Here is a 17,681-nt window from a genome sequence, read left to right as displayed (position 1 = left end):
TGTTCAGGAATGCAAGTAAATAACCATAATTTGACATATTAATCAAGAAATAATAATGTGCTTTACTATTTTTTTCAGTTTTTTTGTAAATCAGTAAAATTGAAAATTCATAGATAACAATAATAATTATATTTTAGCATTAAAAATATCATTTGGGTTAAAGAGCTTCCACATATTGGTGTATTAACCATTGCAGAAACATAAAAAATGATTTTGGTAATTACCAGTGCTGTTAATTTAGGGCAGCTGTGGCATAAACCTTACTTCGGTTAGGGTTAGTGTGGTCTAATAAATTTGTTAAGCACTGTATATTTTTTTTCACAGCTTAACTTTAAAATGGATCATGATTTTGCTGACCTCCATAGATCTCCCATACGGCTGGCCCCAGAAAGCTCTCCTCTTTATCCTCTCTGATGGGCGGCCTTGCTCACATGCCCTCTCTGGACATTTGAAGCAGTTCAGTGAGAAAGCTTCGACAGGCTTGCTATTGATCCACAGTGCTGTGCCGTCCTATCATCGATGGACTTTATACCCTCTCAGTGGCCTCTGAAGACCTCTTTACCTCTCCTAAGCACTAAATCTTTCACTTGTCTAGTTTATAAGAAAATTTGGGATGCATGGTAGAGAAATTTCAAACTTCCCCTTTGGGTTCAATCTAAATATTGCATTGTTAATCTTATTTTCAGCCATGAGTGGAACTATTTTCCATATTTTGCTACCTCTGCAGCTGAAACTCTGTCCTCTAAGGTCAGCCTCACCATGATCATCAAAAGATATAATTCACACAGCTCTTCCCATCTTCATAAAGTCGACCCTCCAGTAAAGTGGGTCTTTGGGGTTGCCAGGGAGCTCGACTTTGTACATCAGTGCCCCTGCTTCTTTCAGCGCAGGCAATTTATTTTGCAGCTCTTTTTGAAATTGAAATAAAGTATTCAGGAATTCACAAAAGAGCCTTTTTGGCTGCAACAAATTCATGCAGCCGTACACACATACGCACACCTCCCACTCACTGGCACTCTCACCTTCTTATCTGCTCTTAAAAATGTATTCCTGCTCTCCTCCATTTCAAATCCAAGTCGATTAACATGAGGCGACCTTCAGCAACACTTATTTCATTCCTGATGTTGCACCTTTTCATGTTTTCATCTCTTTCTTTCTTCATGAATCTGCACGAGATCTAAATTAACTTCTCTAACTGTGTTTTCCTCTTTTAATCATCTCCAGCCTGCAGCTCTGAGCCGGAAAACGTTCAGGCTGATGCCCAGAACGACACCACCATCGTGGTGACATGGGAGCGCCCCCGCTATGTTTATGACACGACTATCGACTGGTACACGGTCACATATCAGAGGCTGCAGGGTCGAGACCAGAACAAGCAGGAGTACAGGACAGACGGAGACCAGGACGTGGTATGAGAACATCTAAAAATACCAAACCATAAAACCATCACCCATGTTTTCTCTCACCTTTGACTGCATGCAATGTCCACTCTTGTTTTGCACCATAAGCTACAGTCCATGCAGGTACATTTGACTTTAAAATAGACTATATTAGATAGCTAGGACTCAGTCATTTCCTTTCTCCCTGTTGTAAATATTAGAGCAAAGCTTGTTAGATTTCTGTCATCCATCTGTGCACTCTTTTCCTATCTCTCACACTGACACTGTTGTTGGGATCCAGATTGATCAAAGTGATTGACTGATTGGTTGTGAAGATCAATCTTGGCCTCTTCTCGGGTCATTGAGCATCCCTTAATGTGACCAGCAGTGTCTGTTAGTTAGTCTTCATGTTTACTGTATGTCTATGTTAGGCTGATTGTTTCTGTGCTCCATATGTCAAATCAATGGGTCAATGATTAGAGCAACTTAAAATAATAGTAAAGAAGGCCTGCTAGTGAATGATTTCTGAGGCTTTGTCTGCTAGATTTTACATCAAAGTGCATTATTATTTTTTTCCTTTTATAGCTTCTGTTGTATTTAATCTCATTTTTGATCATTTTTCTTGTCTTGTAATACTTTTAAAGGAACCGTACTCAAGACGGTGTTTGGGAAGGGCAGGACCTTTCACAGAAAAATCAGATAAACTCTGAGGCAGTGGTGGGCAGTAAAATGGCATCAATATTGTCATGGGTGTGATTTCTGTCTTTTTTTCTTTTTATGATTTATTTTGTATGGAAGCCCAGTTCTGCCACTTAAAAAAGATAAATGTGGAAGTTAGAATTAAAAAAAAAAGAATCCTAAGTTATAATTATGAGATTAAAAAAAACAATGAGATGAAAAGTCATAATTATGAGATACCTTTTTATCTCGAAATTTTTATCTTATGATTTTGATTTTTTATCTCATAATTATGACTTTAAACTCATAATTATGACTTTTAATCACATAATTTTGACTTTTTGTCTCATAATTTTGATTTTTTATGTCATAATTATGACTTTGGACTCTTAATCATGACTTTTATCTCATAATTTTTAACTTTTTATTTCATAATTTTGACTTTTTACGTCATAATTCTGACTTTTCATCTCATAATTATGACTTTTATCTCATAATTTTGACACTTTATCTCATAATTTTGACTTTTTTTCTGATTACTCTCACTTTTTATGTCATATTTATGACTTTAAACTCATAACCATTATGTTTTATCTCATAATTTTCACTTTTTTTGTCATAATTATGAGTTTAAACTTATAATTATGACTTTTTATCTCATAATTTTGACTTTTCATGGTATATATGACATTAACCTCATAATTATGACTTTTTATCTCATAATTTTGACTTTTTGTCTCATAATTATGACTTTCTTACTCATAATTTTTACTTTTTATCTTAAAATTTTGACTTTCATCTCATAATCATCACTTTTTAGCTCTTAATTTTGACCTGTAATCTTATAATTCTGACTTTGGATTTTTTCAGTAATTGCCTTACTTTCATGTTTTTTCTCTTTTATTTTGCAGAAATGGGCTTCCATAGTTTGGGGCTTTTGTGCCTTTATTGATAGAAGAGGACAGTGATAGAGTTGGAAACAGGGATGAGAGAGTGGGGGAGAGAAGTGCGGGACAAGGCCACAGGCCGGATTCACTATACATGAGCTAATCACAGCACTGGGAGCTGTCAGCTTTCAGTACAACTAAACCTCGCACATAGCTACTGCCTCGTTCTCCTTGAATGATGCTGATTGGTCTGAACAATGTTCGGTTCATTGGACATATTGTGGATTGTAGCTTTTCAGGATGGATTTGCCGTATGACAGAGATGGAGTCTGGCAAATCCATCTGCTTTGCAAGGTTAGTGAGGCACAGTAATCAAGTAAAACGTGTTTACACTCAAATTCAATGTGTAATAGCTGCAACATACAGCAAGTGTGCTTGTTTTGTAGAGCATCCCTATCAGCTTGTCTGGTGCTTTAATACATGATGTGTGCTGCAGTGGATCAACTCAGTTTGACTTGAGCCCAGTGCTGCAGGAATTCATAATATAACAGCTGTAATAACTGTTACAATGTGTGTTTTTATGAATGACTTGCTTGTTTAGCCCACGATGATTCAAAGAAACAGACTGAAGTGATTAACGAGGTTGAAGAAACAGCAGTAAATGCCCCCTATACACTCCCCGGTATCTCATCTAGAGCTAAGTTAAAGCAAGATAAACAAACTGTTTCTGACAAATCCTTCACAATAGAAATTGATAGCTGTTATTTTGCATGCATGCTTTTGTGGTGAACATTACCATCAGGAAATGTGGTGTTTTTAAAAGCAGCAGAAACACTTCAGCAGGAGAAAATTGAAACTTAACACTGCAGGTCTAGTCAATAAAACGGATCACAGAGAGACATAAAATTATTCGATGTGATAATATGCTCAGACATGTGTAGAGTATGCCAACCCAGGTTTGTTTTAAGGGAAGAATTTGAATCCGCATATATCTTTATACATTTTAATTTCTGCAAATTGATACTATTACTGTAAAGAACAGAAAAACAACAGGAGATACATTTTGAAATGATAGAAATGTTTGAGGGCTTGCTCTCTCGATATGTTTGAAACCCTGTCCAACAAAACTAAAAGAAGAAAATTCAAGCACAAAAGTTTTGAAGTCTATGTTTCCTAACACCAATGTTTTATTAAACCAGATAAAGGCAGCATCAAAGTTACAATTCCTCGATGAAGACTGAGCAATCAGTAGTAGTTGTTCCCCTGTTGCAACAAGCACTTCCTCTGTATAATTAATTTTGTTGAATAATTTGCAGCAGAAGGGTTGGTGTTGATGAATGGGTACTTGAGCTCATCTGACAGGATTGGGTGACACAGAAAATACTGGGAAGTAGACTGTACATAAGAGGTGGGCATAGCTGTCTTTTGGTTTAAAAACTTTAGCCAATAAAGTTCTTTGAGTTTAAGACCCAGGGAGCGTGGCTCCAGTGGTGCCAACCATTCAGCTGATTTATTAGATCAGTAAACCGTTTCCTAATGAGGTCATGGTCTCAGTTATGAGTGAGAATACAAGTTAGTACAACCTTGGACATGTAACATTCATAAGATCATCTACTGTAGCTTCAAATCAGCATGTAGCCAGAATTGACCCCGTATCTCAGATGCCCTCCCCCCAGCATTCATCCCTAACATGAGCTCCTATGATGAAATCTTAATCATTTCATCAGCCCATTTCTTTGCCGTGGGGCATCTTGGGTTCTTCCAGTTTTGCAGTATGAGTCTTACAGTTGTGTGTTAAATCCAACTCTTAGAATACTAAATCTGTTAAAGATACTCTATTAGGTACCATTGTCCTGTCACTTATGAGACAGAGCCGTGGATGTATCATCATGACACCAAGCCAACCTCCTAAAGTCTCCAAAACCTTTTTCTGTAATGGATGGGACATGATGCACGATGAGACATGAAGGACCATGTATGGGATCAAGTATGTAACTATCTAGGTCATTTTTAATACATTAATCCATGCAGAAGTTGAAAGTCTGCTGTCCCTCAAGTGTTCATTGGGGCTGCAAACCCCTAAACTCTCCTTTTTTCTTCAGCAGACTGAATCAAGTTTAAATCCTGTTTAATAACACTGTTCAGCTCATTTCTTCAAAAAAGTTCTACTTTAGTTCAACTGGTCTTCCCTCAGAACCCACCCAACTTTAATAAAAGATCACAACCCTAATTTTGGAGAAATTTCTGAATGTATTTAATGAAAAATGTTGCAGTTTGTAGCTTGTGAAAGTATGATGAAAATGAGAAAATGTTTGAAAGGTACATCATTACAAAAGCCCTGGTAGGACATACATATATTTTATTTCAGTCTGTTTCCTGCAGAAACATGTTTTTTTTTTTTTTTTGGTTGTTTTCTAGCGATCTTCACATTATCAAGGGAAAGCCAGCTTTGTTATTCAGAGAAAAGGAGAAAAATAAGTCAAGGTCTCGAGAGAGCTACCAGAATTTATTTATTTTCAAAGCAAAACAGAGATAAAGAAGTTAATATGACTTTAATCAACCATAGATAAAGTAGGTCAAGTGAAATTACACCCACACAGACCGATTGATTGTCTATTCAGGTAAAAACAAAATGAGAGAAAAAGGGGTCAGTTTAATCTGTGATATGGTCCTTATTGCACCCTTCTGATCTAATAAATCAGCATAACAAGCTTTATGAAGCATTATTAAATATATTTAACCTCATTATGCTGTGCTAAAATAGCAGCTGATTCACAGATGATAGTGTACTTGTATTTAATCATACAGTTTCAGGACAATGACTACTTAGCACTATTTAACCAATAGCAGATAACTGTTTGTATTTATTCATATCTGTAACTACTGACAGGAGCACTTGCTCCTGCCTGTGCATTAAAATTACATTTTAATGGGATGATAAAGGGACTTAATACTTGTGTTTGCTAGCAGGTGAATTAAACAGGCTGATGCTTTGATGTAGGCCTGCAGAGACACTCAGCAATGCTGAAGCAGTACAAACACCCTGCATCTTTGTGTTGAGTTTGAGATATCGCTTACATCAGCCCAAAACCTCATATCTCCAGAATCACTTCTTTTTAGGGGACAACACAAACGTGTTTTTCAATGGCAATAGTCAGAGGCAGAGCCAGAAAGGTTTGATATCCGAGGCTTAGCCCAAACTTTGGAGGATCTGGGGGTAGTTTTTACTAATCAGATAGTTAAATGCACTATTTTAAAGCAATTTTAATGTGAATTTAAATTTAAAACACCAACAAATTTATACATCATATGGGTAAAAATGACACAATTTGCTCATCCTTTAAAGCTAACACAATTTTTTTTTAACTGCTATTGTTCTCAAAGCATACCCATCATTCTAAAATCATAATACACTGTATTAAAGATAAATTAACTTTTACCTCTTCTGCCTAAAACATGCAGAAACTGTCAGATATTTAGGGACTGAATAATATGAATAGGGACTGAATTCAGTTTAAATGTTTACATTTGGCACTATTCATTGAAAAACAGCATCAGAATATAACACGTTCTGTGACACTTTCTGTGCCTCTCTACCTGGATTGCCCAGGGCTGCATTGCTCCTCTCTGTCAGCTATGCATCTCTCACACCGTTTCATTTTCACACACATGCGAGACCAACCAACCAGCAGAATTTTGGTCAGATGACAGCATATCAATCAACCAGCTGGCTGGAAGCCTTAATCCATAGATTTTACTCTAGTCTGTTTCCTACAAAAACATGCAGATTATTGGTAGTTTTCTTGCAATCTTAAGAGATTAAGATATTATCAAGGGAAAACCAGATTTGTTATCCCAAGAAAAGATGACAATTAGTCAAGATCTTGAGAGAGCTACCAGAATTTATTAATTTTTAAAGCTAAACAGAGTTAAAGAAGTTATATGGGCATATGTCCACATAGGGCTTCTTTACATACTACATAGGCTCTTTGCCACAATTGTTTACAATGCAGTGCTGTGACCCTCGTGGGTCTTGACCCACCACTGGAGAAACACTGCTCTTCAGGGTGTTAATTGGGAAAACAAAAATCAGTTTGATTATATCAAGGCTTACACTTAAACGTAAATTTAACTAATCAGGAAAGTGGTTGTTTTGCCTGATAAGTGGGCTGTTGTAGCTGTTTGCCAGGAGGCTAAAGGCCTGCCTTTACTCTAACTACTCACCTGTTTTTAGATTAGAATGTTGAGAAAGCATTGAAATAGTGACTGCCATCAGTCTCAGTGATGGCACCCATCCATCAGCCTAAAAACGTCATTAAGACTACATTTATACAGTCCATGATTATGGCGCTGTAACCTTGAATTGATGAGTTGAAATGGTAGACATTGATCCCACTGTCCATCCATAGTCATGCAATTTAGTAGACAGCAAAAGCTAAAATCTAAAGCTAAAACAGCCACTTAATATCAGCAGATTCATGATTAATGAAAACTCACCTTTGTAACTTCTTTCAGGGCGCCATCATCTCCAGCCTGCTGGCTAACAGCAGCTACGTGGTTCAGGTTGTTGCCATTTGCACCAACGGACTCAGAGGACGATGGAGCGACCAGATCATAGTGGACATGCCGCTAGAAGACCCCGGTACCAACACATGCACTCATAAAGTCAAAGCATGTATTTAAACTGTTCTAGCTTTGATTAGGAGCTTTTAATATTTCTCTTTTCGCTTTGCAGAAAGTGATTCGGATCCCAACACTGGAGGAAACAAGGAGGTAGGAATGTCGGCTGCTTCACCTGATTCTGCTCTGTGGCATTCATTAATTTGCTGTGCTTATTTTGCATGTATTCAGACATATCAGTCCTCATTATTAGTATGCAAATTATTGTAATTATGTGAGCAAAGCTTTGTCACAGTGTTTTTAGAGCAGCACAAAAGGTTATAAAGAACCTTCCAGCATGTTTAGGGGAGATTAAAGAAGATTGTAATGCTTGCATGTTTTTCTCCTAGAGAGGACAAGCACATCCTGTGCTCTTCCACACTGCATTAATGGAGGTTACTTAATGTTTTATTTTCACTTCATTTGAATATTGAAGGAGTAAACAAGATGCAGCTTCACTCTGGGTTTAGTTACACTGCAAAGTGTGAAATATAAGATAGATAGATAGATAGATAGATAGATAGATAGATAGATAGATAGATAGATAGATAGATAGATAGATAGATAGATACTGTTTTGTCTGTCAGAAATGTTTCTTTTACAAGGCTCAAACAATAAAAACAGCTTGCATTAAAACATTAAAGCAACAAAGTACAGGCACTGAAAAGAAGGGAATGTTCAAAGTAATTACTGATAAAACCAAGTGTTGTATAATTGACTAACTACATAATCTTGCCAAAAGGTTTTTTTATGTTACAATATTTTTCTTGCTTTATCCATTTTAGATCATTTTCACAATAAAAAGTTAATGGTTCAGCTTTCTGAGGTTATTAGTTTTTAAAAGTCAGTTCTGTCAGGAACACTCGTCACACTTTTAACCATCTTTCTGCAAAATTGATTTGCAGTTTTACGTAGCGGAGAAGGCTCTGCTCAAAAGATGCTCCCTGGCTTAGTCAAGCAGCATGCTTTGACTTTACACAGATGGCGCAAAAGCAATCAATCCATAGTGGCATGAATCTGTCATTAGGGTGCAACAAGCTTTATGCTATAAAGGAGGAGGCTGGGGTGGAGGAGGTTAAGCTTTGCCAGCAGCAGCAGCGTGGTGCATCAGCATTAATGCAAGCAGGGATTAGTGAAGTACATCATATTTAAATACACTGCTGTGTTGAGAGGAAGTGGTGTGATTGGCTGTGGGAGCTGGGGGGCAATAAGTAAGATCAGCTGGCCTTCAGTGTTTATGACTACTGAAGGCCAGCTGATCTTACTTATTAGATAGATAGACAACAAATTCCAGCTTTATAAAAGCTGGAATTTGTTGTTTTAATCGTGTTATCTCTTCACACATTGGAAAATCACAGTACAGCAAAAGTGAACTTCAATATTTGCAGAGTAAAGATATTTTTTCTTTCAGAAGCTGGGAATTTAAGTTAACTTCACAAATCACTGTATAAGTTACAGTTTATCTGTTTAACTGCTCATCAAGGCAAATATCGTTATCGTTAGTTTGCATGCAGACGTGAATAAGATGAAAATCCAAACCAAGCACCAGAGTTTAAAAGGTGGTTTAATTGACTTTGAAGACTTTGTCCTTATATCTTTTATGCTGGTGTATTTCTACTGCCCTGCCCTTGGCCTGTTTTTGCTTTTGACTGAGCAGTTCCTCTTCCTCCCTCTGTTTCTCTTATTTTTAGTTAACTGTACTGAGGATGGATGTTTATGCATAATTTCACATTAAAGGACTATAAGGCGATAGCATGAAAATCCTCAGGTTTAAAGCCTGCCTCCTTTAATCCTATACAGTGTATAAGCAAACATACTGTGACACATCCAACAGTAAAGCTTTATCCCCTGTGCCAGGTGTCTTCAAAAGGCAGATGGGAGAAGCCTGACAGCGAGAACCGCTTGAATTTGTCTCCAGAGGACAACAGCCCCGTGGAGGAGATCCCTCTGGAGCAGACCAAAGTCTACCAGAACCAGCCCAGTGACAAAACCCAGCAAAACCAGAACCTCCCAGTCCAGGTCGGCTCTCGCCCAACCCCAAAGTCTTCGTCTGAGTCTGCCGTCCTGCAGAAAACTCGACCCAAACAGAACGAGAAGAAGAAGACACCGGGCCCAAAGAAGTCTAAACCTGAGGATCAGAACTGGATTGACGAGGACCAGATGATCACAACACAGAGGCCGTTCACGAATTCTGGTTTTGATGGTAACAGTGCAATATGGGTAACTGAAGTCACAGAGCAGCCGGGCTTCCTTTTTCCAGTTGCACGGACGATCACAACGCCAACAACCCGACGACAAATGACAGAAGAGGCCTCGTTGTCACAAAACCAGGTAGTTCACAAATATCATTCTCCTTTTCTAAATGTTTGAGTCCTCCCTCCTTAAAACTAAAATAGTTGTGACACATAATGCAAAAAAACACAATATACGGTTTTCCGTGTAGTCAACAGATCAAGGTGAAGAACAAGGCGGTGACATCAACGTTCCCTCTCCCCAGACGGATCTCTTCACCCCTCCTGCAGAGAACATCGATGTCACCGACGTCTTCTATGAAGACACAGACGACAACTCTCCACCTGAAACCGCATCCTCAGGTCAGACTTGGTTGGACGAATTTTCTATTTTACACTCTCTTGTTAATCCAAAACACCTCAGGTTGGAACTACAACGGCTCTTCATGCAGTGCTAGGAAGGAATTTAAGCTCATAAATGATTAAAAAGCAGCAGAAGATACTGCCACAGCTGCCTATTGTGACTCAAATAGGACTTGCTCAAAGTTTTGGAGCACTTTTCAGCATTTATATGAGCAGCTGAAGAAGAAAACTATCCTGAAGCAGCTGAAAGGAGGGGTATGACCATGGCTTGATCCTGTGTTGTTGTTAGCATCTTTGCTAACATTAGCAAAGATGTGTTTTACCTGAGGGTGGTACTTCATTGCATTGTACCATACAGTATCATAGGATATCGTATGGTATTGCATTACATCATGTTGCATCGTATTGTAACTTATTACAGCATATTGTATGGTATCCTATTGCATTGCATTGTACCATATCGTATTGTAACGCATGTATCCATCATCACATCACAACCGATTGTACTGTATCGCATTGTAACTTATTGTATCATACTGTAATGTAACATATCGACCCCTGTGAACTATTTTATTCAGAAATGATTTATTAAATCCCTTCATCATCTCACTAAAGCAGGATCCAGCTGGTCAGCTATGAGTCAATTTTCATTTTAGTGCAGCATAATGAGGTTTAAAAGAATTATTATGCTGCACAAAGCTTGAAATGTTTATTTTCAAGTTCATTTAGACTTGCTGTCAGGGTTCAGTAAGGACATAGTTGCTGATTAAGTTGATCTAGAGGTGTCACAGTTCATTACTTCACATGACAAAGTGTTGTTTAGTGTAAAAAGTCATCCGTCACTTTAAATTATTTTTTAAAATCCTCATAAAAAAATACCACGTCATAGCAGGTCAGGATGTGCTCTACTGATGAATCGCTTCATCTTGTCAACTCAGGAAATAATGAAGTTTTGGCTCAACAGTTATCACATCACTCATGACTTTGTTATTCTGTCTAACAGGAAGTAATGCAGGCATCGTCCCTCCACTGTCCTCTAAAGACATCGCTGACTCTGGGAACAAACTTCAACCAGAAACCATCACTTCCACTTCCTCTTCAATCTGGATCACAGCGAGGGCGGTGACAGCGAGCAACACACTCGCAGAATCGGTCTACAAATCATTCACCACCTCGTCTCTGCTCAAGGTGCTGATGCACACGACCCAGCCCATGTTTAACGGTAAGAATAAACACCCAAAGAAATCTGAAAAGTATCTGTTGTACTTCAATTTTGGCTCTAAACCAACATGATTTAATAAAGCTTTAAATTAATAGCCGTCTGCTGTGCAGCTAATGACTGATGCGCTTCATGATTCCTGTGGCATGTTGCATAGAGTTGGCATGATGTAGACGATGCTGATGGTGGTGGTCATGATGAGGGTCGACAAGAGACAGCTGCTGGCTCTGGTTATATTCCAGTGGCTGCCTCACTCTCCTTTTACTAGTTAAAAACAGAAGTACGCTTCCTCACATCTTGCAGCATATTACGTCTCCACATGAGGTCATACTTTAACGGCTCTTCATAATCAACTTGAATCCTCTCAGTCTTGGTGCTTTTAAGAAGCCTCTTCTGGGTTTGCTCTTCTCTGCGGCTCCATGCTGCCCTCTGGTGGTTGTTTCATTTTTTCTTCTGTGCTTCTTGCAGAGTGCAGTTTTCATTTCAATCATGGGTGCCTCACCTGTTTGATTCACTAATCTGATTTTTCAGAAGATTAAATCTCTTGAATGTGGGGCATGATGACAGCTTAAGACTCAAAGACTGCTCTTTCAAGGCTCCTCCATGCACTCCATGCCAGGAACTTGCAATTCTTCTTCTTCTTTTTATTCATCTTAGACTTGTTTTAAAGGACATGTTTAAAGAGTTACTAAACCCTTAGACCACTTTTTCAGATGAAAATCTGTATGTGGGATTGAGAAGTAATGTTCAGGGCCTGAAATTCACTTTTTAGACTAGAGGGAAATACTTTCCTCATTTCTTCACAAAGGGGAATTTTTAAAAATGGGGGTTTGTTTGGAAACATAAACATATCAAGATTAGTTTTTATCTGGTCAAGATATTGATCAAAATTTATGTTGATGAACTTTAAATCAAATAAAACAACTAAAATATTACCAGCTATTTCTGTATTTAAATGATTGTCATGTCAGCCACTAGATTAGAGTTGGAGGCAAATTTACTGCACACAGGCCAAAAGTAAACACAATTTCTGGTATATTCCATCAATGAGACCTCAGACAGTACAAAACAGAGAGACAGAAGAAAACAAGCATGTTTGAAAAGAGTTTCTAAGACAAAGGCAATGCTTTTTCTCCAATATACACTATATTCACGACTCACTCAGAAGGCCTCTGCAAACTGTGAACTACTGATCTACGTAACCATATATCTTCTTTTCTCCATTTAAACTGCCTTTTGTTGAAAATGACTGTTAAAATTCACTTGCAGTGGTGGAATGAGAACATTTGGCGGGGAAATGGTGGGATCAACCAGTCAGATATTTGGTTGTGGCAGAAAAATGTGGTAAAAAGTGGTAACAGAATAGCAAAATGTAGATAAAAGTGGCAAAAATGGGTTCAAAGATGCAAAAATGGGATAATTGTGGCAAAAGAAAGGCAAAAAAGGATGAAAGACGGTGAATAGCAGTTAAGTTGTGAAAATGGGTTAAAAGTGGAAAAAATTGCCAGAAAAATGTGTAAAAAGTGAAAACGGAGTGGCAACAAGAGAATAAAAGAGGCAAAAACTGGTTCAAAGAAGCAAAAATGGGATAGTAGTGGCAGAATTCGATTGGGGCAGGCAACAGAGGGGTCAAATTTGGGCAAAAAGATTGTTAAAAGTGGTTCAAAAGTGGAAAAAATGGGTGAAAATAGGCAAAATAGTGGCAAAAGCCTGTGACTTAAGTTGTGAATATGGGTTGAAAGTGGCAAAAATTAGCAGAAATTGTGGTTATAAATCTTTGTGTCAAAAAGATTGGCTAAAAGATGCAATAATTGAAAATGTGGCAAACATGGGTGGAGACAGTGGTGAAAAGACCTTTTTTTTTTTTTTTTAAAATCCCAGGATTGATGTGCCTCAGCTGAAACTCTGGGGTTTAGTTACTCTTTAAATGTCCAGAAAAAGTTTCCTTTTGGGTTTTTATTTTGGCTTTTCTTGCAGCAAACATGCCCAAAGTTGAACACTCCAGCATCAACCTCGCTCAAGCCTCCTCCAGCTTAACAAACTCTGCTGGTGACCCGGCCAAACCTGCAGACTCTGTCAAAGAGGGCGGAACGTCTTCAGATGTAGATTTATTCAATGTCATGCCTCAACCACTTGACCTTTTGAACAAATTCACCGACAGTTTCCGTCCTTCTGCTGCCCTCCCTGAAGATACAAGAAGTGGCGCTTTCTTTCATCGTAATCACAAGTCCTCTGAAAAGCCACCTCTCCTCAGTCGCCCTCAGACCTCTACGGCTTTGGGTTCTCACTCAATCACTGCAGACTCTGTCTCTCTACAGCATGATTATGACTCGAGTACCATCAATTCCACCAAAACAAACAAAGCTGAAGAGAACACCGAGAACACTTCACACAGTCTTTATAGTAAAAGCCAAGACATTAAAGGAGAAACCAAAATGGACAGCCAAAATTCAGCCTCTTCTTTCTTTGATTCTAAAAGTTTGAAGTTCATTTCTTCTGGTTCAGAGGAATCCAGTGGAGACTTGTCAGCAGATGGAAGTGGATCAGGCTCCAGCCTTTGCAGCAGCAAGCTCAGAGAGGATTTTGATGCCGTTACAGCAACCAACACTGACCTTTCTGCTATTACAAACTCAGCTGTCAGCTTCACAGCACAGAAGATCGACAGTAAAAAAGATTATGATGCAGATAAGTCAGCACGCTCAATATATAGGAAGAAAGTGAGTGTGTTAAGAGACGATATAGAGGAGAATGAAAGGGAATTAAGTGTCAAGCACAGAGAGATAAAAGCAGAAGTGGTAGTCAACACTAGTAGTCGGAGACTGGGGAAAGTTGATGGTGAAGTAGATGAGAGAGTCAGACGGTTCAATAGCACAGCAGGCAGAGACACGCTGAGAGAGAACGTGAGAGAAACGAAAGCTGGAGAAAACACAGACACTGAGATGAGCAGTGTGAATGAAATTGAGTCCAATTCAACAGATTTTCACAGGCCAGAGGAGGAAAGTGGTTCTGGAGAGGGTGAGAAAGACAAAGTTGAGAATAGAAATGAACAAAACATCAGGGATGATAGTAAAAGTGACAAATCTGTGGGTGATATTAAAAGCAAATTAACAGATTCTCAAGGAAACAATAACAAAGAATGTGGAGAAAAGGATCCTCTACGCTCTTCTGATAAGTTTCTACGCTTCAGTCATGATGGAGAGGCTCCAAGCATAAGTCTTAACATTCAAGCTGTAGTGAATAACGGTACTCTAGAGAAGCATGGTGACAGAATTGGAGGTGTTGAGAGTAAAGAAATAGAGGGGACTGAAGCAGCTGTGGTTGAGGAGAGTTTGCAGCAGGTCTTGTTTGTGGATGGATTGTTGTTTGATGGTGCAGGAAGTTCCACTACAGGAGGTCTTGCACCTCTGCTCACACCAAACGACGATGACAAAGCCACAGAGGAGCCAATGGAAGGTAAATGTTAGTCAAGGTTAACATAGTGAGTCTGGGTGTTTAATTGCACTGTATAAAAATCCCACCATCAAAGGGCTCTCAGTCAAAACAGTAACAAAAGATTACATCAAGAGTAGCAAATTATTCCAAAACACACTAATTTTTATGGTAAACGAACTGAATGCTTTTATTCACAAGTAATGAACAGAATCCTGTGCACAGTTCACTTCAGAGCACAACAATTTATGGCCCAGAAAAGTGAAAAACCCCTGCATACTGAAGCAGACTTACTGCCACTGCTATGCATCCTTCCAGTCAATACATTCTGGACCTTTACCTCCTGAGACCAGAGCTTCTGTTTGTCGTGCATTTTTAGTTTCACCCATTTATCTTGGATAAGCTGGGCCTGATAAGTATGAGACCTACAGAGCAACTGCAAACAGCACAACGCACCTCAGAAAGGCCTCATCTCTGCTGAGACTTTTGTAGAGTAGATTTTTGACCTTAGGTTTTGGCTGTTTATCTGACTGTTGATAGGGCGCCATTTAGTTGGAAGAAACTGTCTCAGTCTTTAAGATATGTATGGTTTCATTTTCTGATGACAGACCAAAATAACTTTTTAAGGCTAGTATGAGCTAGATTTCCAGGAGAAAGTCAGGAGGTCTTGAAAATTTCCTTTCAAATGATTAGAGATTTCCAAAACATAAAAACATCCCCTAAATTCCCTTAAATTTACAAGACATTAGAAAAAACTTTGAAAATTAATCTAAATTAAAAAAACATGAAAACCCCAAATATTCTTGAATATAGACATTTTAGTGAAACTTCTAATAAGTTTTAAATGAAACTTTCCCTAAAAAATCCATTAAAATTCCTGAAAATCTCCATTCTCTATTCAATGCAAATTCAATCCAAAATTTCTACACAAATTGCAAATAAATTACACCAAAATTCCAAAACAAATACCCCAAACATCCAAACAAATTCTATCAAATTTCTAGGACATTATCAACATAAATAAATTCATATGAATAAAAAAAAATCTTAAAAAAAAAAAATGTCAAAAATTCCCCAAAAAATTCTATCAGTGAACCTTTGTGAAAAGCCTTAAGAGTTAAAAAAAAAAAAAAAAAAAAAAAAATTTTCCAAAAATTTCTATAAAATTTCACACAAATTCCTCAAAATTCAGATGGGGTCCCTGCTTTCTACAGCTGAGAGGAAGGATAGATACAGCTGCATTGTTTTTTGACAGATTTACCCACAGTGGAAAAATATCATGGATTTAGAATGTCTGACAAAAACTACATTACATTTTAGTCTAGTTTTAGACATCTTGATGAAAACTAAACTTAGGTTTTGTCAGTTTTAGTCATCAAAGATCTATTTTTGTTAGTCGTAGTCTAGTTTTTGTCATGGAGAATAAAGGTTGTCGACAAATAGTTTTAGTTGACGAAATGAACAGTATCAGGCAGTTAATATAAAGTATGATATTTTTCCTTGGGTGCTTTTTAAAGGTAGATTGAAGATTTTAACATTACCCTAACCATGAAAAAAAGGAATTTGATAGGGATTAAAAAGGGAATAAGGAGGCAGTAAAGGTATAAATGTTTGCACACATTAACTTAAACCATGATAAAAGAGTTAATAGGTAAATAACAGTAGTTACATTTAGCTTAGGTTCCTCCCAGATCTTTGCTGAGATGTTTCTACACCTTGATTGGAGTCCACCTGTGATAAATCAAATTGATTGGACATGATTTGGAAAGGCAGGCACCTCTCTCACTGCTGACAGTGCATATCAGAGCAAAAACCAAGCCATGAGGTCAAAGGAGCTGCCTGCAGAGCTCAGAGAAATGACTGTTGCAAGCCAAAGATCTGGGGAAGGCTTCACAATATTTCTGCAGTACTGAAGGTTCGTAAGAGTACAGAGGCCTCCATAATCCTCAAATGGAAGAATTTTGGCAATTTTGACTCTGCCTGAGCTCCAGGGATTTGTTTGGGACTCTGAGACTGTGAGAAACTAGATTCTCTGGTGTAATGAAGCCAAGATTAGGTCAAGGTGTAGAAACATCTCATTATGGAGTACTGAGTGTAGATTTATGAGAATGAAAATGATTTATCTTTCATCTGTAGCATCAGGCTGCAATGTAACTAAATTGAAAAAAGGTGAAGTGGGTCTGTATACTTTCTGAACGCACTGTTAGTACAAAAAAACACATTTAAAGAAATTGTTTCCTCTCCTTTCCAGCGGGGGGCAGCAACAGCAGCCACGAGTCTCGGGTCGGACTAGTCGGAGGCGTGGAGAGAGAGAAGAGGACGGTGGTTCCTCTGGCTGTTGTTTCCACTCTCACCATCCTCTGTCTGCTGGTGCTGGTGGGGATACTCATCTACTGGAGGTGAGACAGACACATGAGCCATACATAGGAGGTAAAAATCTGCCATGAGTACTTTTACTCACAGATTCTTGTATTCGTGCAACAGAAATTGTTTCCAAGCAGCAAATTTCTACCCTGATGACACAGCATCACCTAAAGTCATCTCTGCTCCATCTACACCCCTGCTGCTGGCCACAGGTAACACAGACTTGGACTTTTTAAAATCGTTCTTACATTAAAAAGAACCGAGCTGCATCGCATGGTATCCAGTTAATGTTTGCTCTTTGGTTGCAGACGGTCATGAGCCGCTGACAGTGAAGCAGTTTGTGAAGCATGTCATGGAGCTGCACTCCACCAACACTTTCTCCAAGGAGTTTGAGGTATGTAATCAAGAGTTTAAGAAAAGGTGTGCGAGATATAAAAGAAATAACATTAAAGAGTCACGTGTTTTAGAAGAA

General features: G+C 38.3%; 1 protein-coding gene across 2 annotated transcripts in view; it reads left to right on the top strand.

Annotated features, from left to right (window-relative positions):
- Nucleotides 1-17,681, top strand: part of ptprz1b (protein tyrosine phosphatase receptor type Z1b) — a 118,102-nt gene that overhangs the window by 86,992 nt on the left and 13,429 nt on the right. Inside the window, exons 9-17 of one of the 2 annotated variants that reach the window (XM_041780677.1) lie at nucleotides 1,225-1,409; nucleotides 7,460-7,586; nucleotides 7,680-7,717; nucleotides 9,461-9,934; nucleotides 10,047-10,197; nucleotides 11,201-11,419; nucleotides 17,097-17,244; nucleotides 17,330-17,421; nucleotides 17,518-17,603. In XM_041780677.1, coding sequence (XP_041636611.1) covers nucleotides 1,225-1,409; nucleotides 7,460-7,586; nucleotides 7,680-7,717; nucleotides 9,461-9,934; nucleotides 10,047-10,197; nucleotides 11,201-11,419; nucleotides 17,097-17,244; nucleotides 17,330-17,421; nucleotides 17,518-17,603 — 1,520 coding nt within the window. Of the gene's footprint in view, nucleotides 1-1,224; nucleotides 1,410-7,459; nucleotides 7,587-7,679; nucleotides 7,718-9,460; nucleotides 9,935-10,046; nucleotides 10,198-11,200; nucleotides 11,420-17,096; nucleotides 17,245-17,329; nucleotides 17,422-17,493; nucleotides 17,604-17,681 lie in introns of both variants that reach the window. The other variant, XM_041780676.1, reaches the window with a different exon arrangement.

Source organism: Cheilinus undulatus, linkage group 23 (assembly GCF_018320785.1).
Source record: "Cheilinus undulatus linkage group 23, ASM1832078v1, whole genome shotgun sequence".
Taxonomy (NCBI): Eukaryota; Metazoa; Chordata; class Actinopteri; order Labriformes; family Labridae; genus Cheilinus; species Cheilinus undulatus.
This window is presented reverse-complemented; position numbering and strand designations above follow the sequence as displayed.